Source organism: Pristis pectinata, chromosome 3 (genome assembly GCF_009764475.1).
Source record: "Pristis pectinata isolate sPriPec2 chromosome 3, sPriPec2.1.pri, whole genome shotgun sequence".
In the NCBI taxonomy this organism is placed as follows: Eukaryota; Metazoa; Chordata; class Chondrichthyes; order Rhinopristiformes; family Pristidae; genus Pristis; species Pristis pectinata.
The window spans coordinates 18461274-18471572 of NC_067407.1; the positions used below are offsets into that span (position 1 = coordinate 18461274).

Sequence of the window (10299 nt, forward strand, 5' to 3'; positions counted from 1 at the left end):
CTCTAAACACTTACACCCTCCACCACTAGGGGCTAATGACCGTAGTTTGTGTCATCTACCTTCATCCTATAGAACCTCCCAAACCCACAACTTCCACCATCAAGAAAGGCAAGGGCATTAGGCACATGGGAATGCCAGCATGTTCATGTTCCCCTCTAGGTTGCATACTGTCTTCATTTGGAAATGTATTGCCATTCCTTCATCTTTGTTGGAACTCCCTAAATAATAATAATAGGGGAAAACCTTCAGCAGAAGGATTAGAGTAGTTCAAGCAGGTGGTTCTCAAGAGCAATTAGAGATGGCAACAAATGCTGTCCTTGCAGTGATGGCAACATTCCAAAAAATGGAACAATTAGTTAGTCCCACTCCTCTGCTCTTTACCAATCACTCTGCAACATCTTCTGTTCAGGTGCTAAACCATTTCCCTTCTGAAAATTAATGTGGAATACCATCATGATGCATTAAGACAAATCCTCGCCTCACTTCCAATTGCCCTTTGGTAACCAAGACTGCTGCCAATGAAAACAGTTTATCCTTATTCACTCTATCAGAACCTTTAATAATTTGGAACACCTCTATTAAATCTCCTCTTAACTTGTCTGCTCTTTAATTATACTATTTGTGCTCATGAGATTTAAGCAACACTGTGCTCTGAACGACAACTGGCAAGAGGCAAGAAAGCTACGGTATTTAAGCAACATAACATTGATTTTAAGATCCTTGTATATTTTGCCCAAGTATATTTAATCATTCAATGTCAACTTACATTAGTTTTTTTAACATTGTAGAACTGTGCAATTGGTCTATGGCCTTGAGCCCTGAAGTTATAGTTAGGGTGCATAAATATATGAACATTTGTTTCTGTCTGAAATTTCAGGGATGAAACCAGTCTAAAACAAAAGGTCCCAAACTTCCCAGTGGAACAATTGGGATAGTAGGGTATTTTTACAATATTAGCATGTATCAATCAAAAAATTGCCATGGACACTTAGAAAAGAAAAGTCACTGGACAAGTAATCACATGTTTAACATAAGATTTTATGAACTTTATGGCTACAGTCACTTTGTGATTAAGTTATTGGGCTAGTTTCCAGATGCCTGGACATAGGCTCATGCGCAATTTACCTGGTTTTACAGGTACAGAAGATGGATGCCATTAATGTATTAATAATATAGTTTGAGTAATAGAAATGAATGCTAAATAGCAACAGTGAAGGAACAGGAAGGGGTGTAGATGTATTTTGGTTGTGGATATGTAAGTTGCAAAGACAAAAGAGGAATCAAATTTGATTCTAAGTTTTTGCAAAGAAACATTGAGTAAAAAAACAATAAAATAAAGTTGAATATATAGAAGTTTAATTGCCCAGAGTTAGATCAGATGAATTCTGCAATTTCCATGATAAGAAGAGCATAGAGCTATGGAAAGAATCAGAATCAGGTTTATTATCACTGACATTTGTCGTGAAATTTGTTGTTTTGCAGCAGCAGTACAATGCAAGACATAAAGACATAAAATTACTATAAGTTACAAAAATAAATAAATGGTGCAGAAGAGGAATAGTGAGGTAGTGTTCATGGACCGTTCAGAAATCTGGTGGCGGAGAGGAAGAAGCTATTCCTGTCACCTATGGTGAAAGTCTGCAGATTTTGAATGGAACTGATGAGCTTAATAATATCATCTTCAATTATTTATGAAATTATCAAAATAAGTAAAGCTTTGAGAGGGTACATAATACAAGACTGGTTCTGTCTAGCTGTGAATTGATAATAAATGGATGCAGATTTAGGATTATCATTAAAATGATAACATATGTTACAACATGAGGGAACACATGCAACAAATTTACTTCATCAAATGTTGGCAATTGAGCCAGAAGCTATTTGAAAGGGCATCAGATACATATTTGAAAATGATGAACATTAAAATGAGGCAAGGTCATGACAATAAAAGCCCATAATAGCAAAACCAGCTGTAGTTGGCTGCATGGATTCCTTCAGTGCTGTAAATTTGTGCCTCTTGTATTATATGCAGTGTAATGGGACTGTTTGGCTGTTAAAATAAATGCTAATAATTTATATATCTAATTGTAGATAAGATATTTATTTATTAGTCACCTGTACATTGAAACACACAGAGAAATACATCTTTTTGCATTACTGAGAATGTGCTGGGGGCAGCCCGCAAGTGTCGCCACTCTTCCAGCACCAACATACCATGCCCACAACTTCTAACCTGTACGCCTTTGGGATGTGGGAGGAAACCGGAGAACCTGGAGGAAACGCACACAGACACAGGGAGAACATAAAAACTCCTTACAGACAGCGCTGGGAATTGAACCCGGGTCACTGGCGCTGCAATAGCGTTACACTAACCGCTACGATTATGTGGGAATAAGTAATTCTAGTTGAGAACAGAATATTGTTTGTTCAGTTATTTTCATAGTTGAATTAGTCCTTCTGTTTTCTTGTTTATCATTTAGATGTATTTTAATGCAACACTGACTGATTCTTCCAAACTCCTCAAGCCACTCCTGGTCTTCACATTTATCATATGTGCAGTCATCTCTGGTTTAACACGTATTATCCAGTACAAGAACCATCCAATAGATGTTTACTGTGGATTCATGATCGGAGGAGGAATTGCTGTCTATTTGGTAAGTGACTCATCTTACAGAAAGTTATGAAGATGAAATTTCTATTACTCTGAACAAGTTTTTTACTCAGAAGGCTGAGAATCTACTCATGTGGCTGAAAAAGCTGAAATTAAAACAGACAATGCTGGTAACACCTCCGGTAAGAGAAATAGAATTAACAATCCAGGTTGCAAACTCATTGTCAGAACCGATTATGAAGTTGTTGTGTAAAGATATATAATTACTGACACAAAATGTTCTGCCATTGATCACACAGATCTGCTTGTCTCAACATACACACCAAACAGGGGTGTACCTGGATCTGCCAATGCCCACTTGCTGCATGAAACTGTTCCTGTTCTAGATGGTACTCAGCTCTTGTAACATAATGTCCTCAAAAAGTACTGTCCATGGATAGGTGGGAGAAAATTTTCATCACTGCAACAGCCATCTGTGATTATCAAAACTCTAAAGAACTTTGAATGAATATTTAAATATTTAAAAATAAAACTATTTGAAATTCTGAAAAATATAAAAAATCAACCAAATCCAACCAATTATCGCATAACCTAATTGATAATCTATTAATGATATTATGCTCAAACCTTATAATATTAATGTTAAGGTATTAGGTCTATGTCTAATACTAAATTTAGGTAAATTAGTTGAATTATATACCCAGGAAATTTAGCCTTGGTCAATAGAACTAAGTGCACCATGTAGCAGAAGCATCATGTTGTAGTCTGAAAATCAAAGAAAAAACTGCAAATGATAGAAATCTGAAATAAACTTAGATGGTCAGGCAGTATCTGTGGAAAGAAAAACAGTCGATGTTTTGACATTCTGGCAAAGGGTCACGTACCCGAAATATTGACTGTTTCTCTTTCCATCGATACTGCCTGACCTACTGAGTTTTTCCAGTATTTTCTGTTTTTACTCCACATTGCAGTCTGCCTCTCAACTTCTACTCCATTGAAACTGATGTCCTGAATTTCTGAGATTGTTTCTTTCTAGAGAGCACATTGAACATTATGATCAGGGTTGAATTTCTATGTATGTGCCTTTAAAATGAGAATTAGCACACTTGGCAAGGCCTGTATAACAATATTCATAATTCTAACAGTTATAGCTAACATTTTATTTGTTAAATAGAGATTGATACATGGTGTTTTTGTTCCAAATTGTTGGCACACAAACTTCTTATTAAAGGATTTGTAATTTATTGAGTGACTCATAAATGCTTTAGCAAGATATTTAACACTTCAGCCAGGCAGTCTGCTGTGTGTTATAATATCCTGGCTGACATTTTATGGGCTAGTTCATCCAGCTCCATCACACTCAACTTTGGAGAGATAGATCTGCCTTTCTGAGGCAGTATTATTGTTCGAAAAGCTGCTATAAAATCCATCATGCTTACTGGTGTATTTTACTAGAATGAGATTCAAAGAAAAGTAATGAAAATTAAGGCTTCACTGAAACCAATGTGTTCTCACATGCCCTGGAATATTCACCAATGTCTGCTTAGTAATCAAGGATTAAAACTGTTTATTGATTTTCCAAGCGCTTCAAATGAAAATGACATGCCTTCCTATAGTTTCTGATGTCTCCGAATGATACTTGGTGAGGCATGGAGAAAATCTCCTTAAGCCTGTGAACATCACCATCATAAAATGCTTATGATACAAATCCAGATAAAGCTTTAATGTATATTCCAATTGGACACAAGGTTGGTTGAGCAAACAGCAGCTCAGCAATTCCTTTTAACCTAGGGCTTGACCTACTTTTCCAGGCATCACGTGGTACATGGAACAAAACAGGATCTTTGGTATATCTGCTGTTCATCTGGCTCAGAGGGAGCAGGAGAGAGGCAGGATTGGCAGACAGGCACCAGTTTCAGAACGCATGAAAATGATTTTCTTCCTACCAAAAGGAACAACTTGATGAACATTGCACTTAAATTGAAAACAAGATACAATTAAGCAATAACGTGCAAATAAAATGCTACAATATGTTAAAAGAAAAATTGCACAGTGAGTTGATGTCATCTGGAATGAAATTGCCCAAGGAAAGGATAGTGGATGCAAATTCTGTGTAACTGTCAAATTAGCTGTTTACTTCATTAGCAAGAATTCACTGGGGTGTGGGAAAAGATGTTTTTGGTACCTCAAGTGAATTGTACTTTAGAATTAAAAATTACCTTTCATGATCTCAGCTTGTACCCAAGCATTTTTCAGACAATGAAGTATTTACTGTATGAACTTTATCACTGTGGTCCAACAGAGGCACATTGGGCCAATGGTCACATTTGGTGCTTTTGTTACTTTGAGACTTGACTATTTATAAGATAAGAGTCTTTATTAGTCACATGTACATCAAAACACACAGTGAAATGCATCTTTTGTGTAGAGTGCTCTGGGGGCAACCCACAAGTGTCGCCACGCTTCCGGCACCAACATAGCATGCCCACAACTTCCTAACCCATACGTCTTTGGAATGTGGGAGGAAACCAGAGCACCTGGAGGAAACCCACACAGACACAGGGAGAACGTACAAACTCCTTACAGACAGCAGCCAAAATTGAACCCGGGTCGCTGGCGCTGTAATAGTGTTACGCTGACCACTTATTGCACACTTGACTAACTTTCAGTCATACAGTCTCCGTAGATTTACATTCATCCAATTCTCTGCTCTCTATATTCTAACTTGAACTAATTCACTCATCACCCCGACTCCCTGACCCATGTTTGTTCATGTGCCAATTTTACAATTATCCCCTTTTACAATTCCCTCTGTATTCTCACACCTCCCTCTTGTTGTCATCTTTTCCAGCTCTCCAACATTAAGAGAATTATGCTTCCATTTGAGTCTTCTTTCACATCACCAATTACTGTGAATTCACCAGATATGGTTATGCTTCAGTTAACTTGGCCCAAGGATCTGTAATTCATTCTCCACATCTCTCTCCCTGTCCACTCTCTTCCATTTTGATACTCTTTAAAATCTACATTAACTGTCCTACCTTTTCCTTTGAAGCTCCTAGGGATGTTTTACTATGGTAAAGCCACACAAGTAAAATAATATAATATTACTTATATTATATGACTTCATTAATTAAATGAGCCTGAATTTCAGAAGCAAGATAGGATGTGTAGTTGCTTCTATGTAGAACATTTAACACTATTGACTGGATTTGAATTCCTTGACAATGTTTTAATGTGTATTTTGTGTTTTACACCTAGGGTCTTTATGCTGTAAGCAATTTCCAGCCTAGCGATGATGGCTTAGCCCACCAAACCTATCACAGAGAACCTCTGAGATCACTGACAGACCTCAGCCAGGAAAGCAGCAGACAACTCCAAGGAAAAACTCCCAGCAGCATTGATGGAATTTCAACACACCATTCTGAAAATATTCTGAACCGAAACCACAGGGAGTCTAGCTCCCTTACCAACCTGAAGAGAACAAGTGCAGATGTTGAGATCATTACTCCTCGCAGTCCAATGGCAAAGGAGAACATGGTGACCTTCAGTAATACACTGCCTCGTGTCAATACATCATCAATGGACGAGGCTGCAAGAAGAAATGCATCAATTCATGCATCTATGGACTCTGCCCGTTCTAAACAGCTCCTGTCACAGTGGAAGTCCAAGAATGAAAGTCGGAAACTGTCCCTGCAAGTGATGGAGACAGAGACTGGTCACTCGCCACCAAAGTGCATGGAGATGAGATCCAGTTCAGAGCCAGCGGGAGTAGGGCTCAATGGAGACCAACAATCCCAACTCAATCAGTACTTGAAGATCCAAGCTGGTACCATTCCAGGGAGTAACAACACCAGTAACATTAGTGCAGGAGCACGAGTCTGCATGCAGTCACGGCCTGGCTCTTCGCAACTTGTCCACATACCTGAAGAAACGCAAGAGAACATAAGTACTTCTCCAAAAGCCAGTTCAGCTAGATCAAAGTGGCTGAAAGTAGCTGAGAAGAGTGGAGTTGGCAGGGCAAGCACCCAGCCAAGAATTATGCAAGTTATTGCTATGTCCAAGCAGCAAGGAATGTTACAGAGCAGTCCGAAAAGTACAGATGGTAGTACGGTAAGCTGCACGGGATCTATAAGGTACAAAGCCCTAACCGACCATGAGCCTACTAATATTGTAAGGGTGGAAGCTCACCCAGAGAACAACAGACCCTTGGTGCAAGTACCATCGGGCAGTGAGGAAAGTGGATCATGGAAGTGGAAGTCCAGTGAGAAGAGCAGTCTCCGCCAAGCATTTGAGTTAAATGATCTTAATAGGGACTCTGAAAGCAGTGATTCACTAAAAGATAGCTACGCCTCATCTGATAGGAAGAAAACCAATCCAGACACTGGCGAGCACCATCACCATGGAATCACCACCATCAGGGTAACACCAGTGGAAGGAAGTGAAGCTGCCTCTGAGACGCACTCAGTGTCCTCCAGTCGGGACTCAACCCTCAGGCGGAAAGCTAACATCATTTTAATACCTGAAAGAGGAAACAGCCCAGAAAGCACAAGGAACATCTTCTACAAGGGAACATCACCCACTAGAGCTTATAAGGAATGAATCCTTACCCTGGAAGCCTGCTGAAAGACAATCCTTTCAAAAGAGATGAAGAATATCTGTACTTTCTGGTAATAAATTCAGCCATTTTAATGTGCCATTCAGCTGTAAAATTAATTAAAACATTACCAATAGTTAAACATGTTTGCATGAATAAGATATTTTTACATCCTAATCAAAAGCACATTGACAAAGCCTGAGCCTTGTGGATAAAAAGTACTTGCTATGTTGCTATTTCAATAAACTGTGAATGCATTTTTTCCTATATTGAACATCATTCGTATATTGAGCAATTGATATACTTTCAGTTAGCTTTTACTGTACAGCCATATTCTGTAATGGACAATTTAGAATTTCTCTCCTGACTACTGCTCTAGATGGTACTTGCATATCTAACAGTTAAGATGAATTTTGTCACCTTTTATGTGTAAAAATGTTATTGGGGTTGCAATGATTACTTGGTCAACAGTGAGTTACAGTTTTAATTCCAGAGGTATCTTCAAAAGGATCAGTTAGATGATAAAACCATGTAGCCTTTATGGAAATTGCACACAAAGTGTATTCAAATACACACAAATATACACCACATATATTACAAATAATAGATTTTCTCAGAATGTAAAATGGACAGTAATTGATTACTGACAGTGATTTATATCATAGATTTTTATACTTATTGTAGCCTTAGCATATTGATACATGCCTTTGAAGAAGATGTTTTTTAAGTAATTATAGACTGCATTTTTTTTGTAAGCTTACATAGCTAGTACTTCAAAACTATTAAAATATATATAAAATATGCCTTTAATTATATGGTACAGGCTTTGTACCAAGGTCTTTTTACATTAATTAATGAATGAAAATGTCCAATACAACCATGTTTGATTAACTTTTCCTCCCCCAAGTGGTGTATAAACCTATACAATCCTACTGATTTGCTACAGGAAAGTGTTTTGTTATTTATTACTAGATCCATATTGATAGAAACATGTGCAGCCTTTACTAGGTATTTGTTGTTTTGGATACAGCTTATATATATATATATATATAGGAACTCAACAATCAGAAGCCTTCAAACAAGAGTTAAAATATTATGATATCAATATTGTCCTTTAGTATCTTTGTTGAACTTTTGTTAGAATAATGACTTTTCTTAAGGAATCATCATATTTCAAAGAGCCAATGGCTTGAATGATTCCAGTGGATAAAGTGAAAATTTTCTTCTTATTGCATTATGATATAATTATGTTTATTACAGTTGTTATTTACAATGGTTAGAGAAAGTGTACTGTTCCTGTTACTGTAGGAGTGGCTTTGGACAATGGGGAAAAAATCCAAGCAACTGCATGTATTTTTTATTATAGTACCACCTGTAAAAATTAAACTTTATTTTCATTGCAACCAGTACATTAAATATTTATTATGGAATTATTTAACAAGTGATATTATTTTTTGTCATTGTATATAATTATTAGTTGGTAAAAACTGTGATACCTTGTTGAAGGTTGTTCACTTGCCCAGTAAAATTATACTTAAGTGGTTTGTATGTTAAAAAAAACCATTTAGCCAAGGTATGCACAGATGTATATAGTTGCCTATGTGTTTAAAATGTTCTGTTAACTATTTTTTCATAAAGTGTTTTAAAAACAGGCACTTGCTCAGTAAGTGAACACAAAACATAACTTTGTGCAAGTTCCTAAGTTGTGCTATACAAGAGTCTTGTGGAAACTGACCAAGGTTGGGGCTGATTTCTGTAAAAATAAATCAGTGGCACTACTATCATGTGTGAGATTTCAGCCACACTTTACCTTTCAAGAAGTATGTTGCTTATTTACAAAATAAATGTTTCTTAATTGAAGTGGATGCAGTTTTTTTTCATTGGAGGACAAAAGTAGAAACTTAAATATAATTTATTTTTTCTACTGAATGACACAGAGTAAAAACAATTCCATCAAAATGCAAGACAACCAAAATATTCCTTGACCTCTGCATTAATCCAAACAATGCTTTGATATTTAAAAATTTTAAATGGTAATGCTTTATATTATCACATATTTTCTTAGAAGAAAGTAAAACAGAAGTGCTCAAACCATTAAAGCTCACAGAACATGGTGAAGGCATTTATCCCATCATGAATATCAAAATCAAAATCAAAATCAAAATCAAAATCACACAGGTGGATAGGGTAGTTAAGAAAGCTTATGGGATGTTAGTTTTCATAAATCGTGGGATTGAGTTTAAGAGCCGTGAAGTAATGATGCAGCTTTTCAAAACTCTGGTTAGACCACACTTAGAGTACTGTGTCCAGTTCTGGTCACCTCATTATAGGAAGGATGTGGAGGCGTTGGAGAGGGTGCAGAGGAGATTTACCAGGATGCTGCCTGGATTAGGGAGTATGGATTATGAGGAGAGACTAAAGGAGCTAGGGCTTTACCCATTGGAGAGAAGGAGGATGAGGGGAGACATGATAGCCGTATACAAAATATTAAGAGGAATAGATAGAGTGGACAGCCAGCGCCTCCTTCCCAGGGCACCAATGCTCACTACAAGAGGGCATGGCTTTAAAGTAATGGGTGGGAAGTTCAAGGGAGATGTCAGAGGGAGGTTTTTCACCCAGAGAATGGTTGGTGCATGGAATGCGCTGCCTGGCATGGTGGTGGAGGCTGATACGTTGGTCAAGTTCAAGAGATTGTTAGATAAGCATATGGAGGAATTTAAGATAGAAGGATATGTGGGAGGAAGGGGTTAGATAGCCTTAGGAGTGGTTTGAAGGTCGGCACAACATGGTGGGCCGAAGGGCTTGTATTGTGCTGTATTATTCTATGGTTCTATGGAACATGATTGGTTTTTGTCAGAGGAATCCAAAAAAATCAGTTTTTATATCACTTCAAAAACTACCATTGTTTCTGCATCAATAAATCTCTGCAGCAAAATATTCCATTGGTTCCAGCTGACCACACATAGATCGTTCTGCCAATATCTCTTGACACCTTTATACTTTAATTGAGACTCCTCAATTACTCTGTTGAATGTCCAATCCTTGGTATATTTTCATCACTGTTTCCAATTTGTTCTCTCTTTTAGACATT

The 10299-nt window shown here is 37.4% G+C and overlaps 1 protein-coding gene across 4 annotated transcripts in view; it reads left to right on the forward strand.

Moving 5' to 3' along the window:
• The window catches only part of LOC127568229 (phospholipid phosphatase-related protein type 4-like), a 70165-nt gene extending 61097 nt beyond the window's left edge, over positions 1-9068 (forward strand). For all 4 annotated transcript variants that reach the window (XM_052011739.1, XM_052011737.1, XM_052011740.1 and 1 more), the window contains 2 exons: positions 2481-2654; positions 5873-9068. In XM_052011739.1, coding sequence (XP_051867699.1) covers positions 2481-2654; positions 5873-7213 — 1515 coding nt within the window. In that variant the 3' untranslated portion in view covers positions 7214-9068. The remainder of the gene's footprint in view (positions 1-2480; positions 2655-5872) is intronic.
• Positions 9069-10299: the final 1231 nt, after the last annotated feature.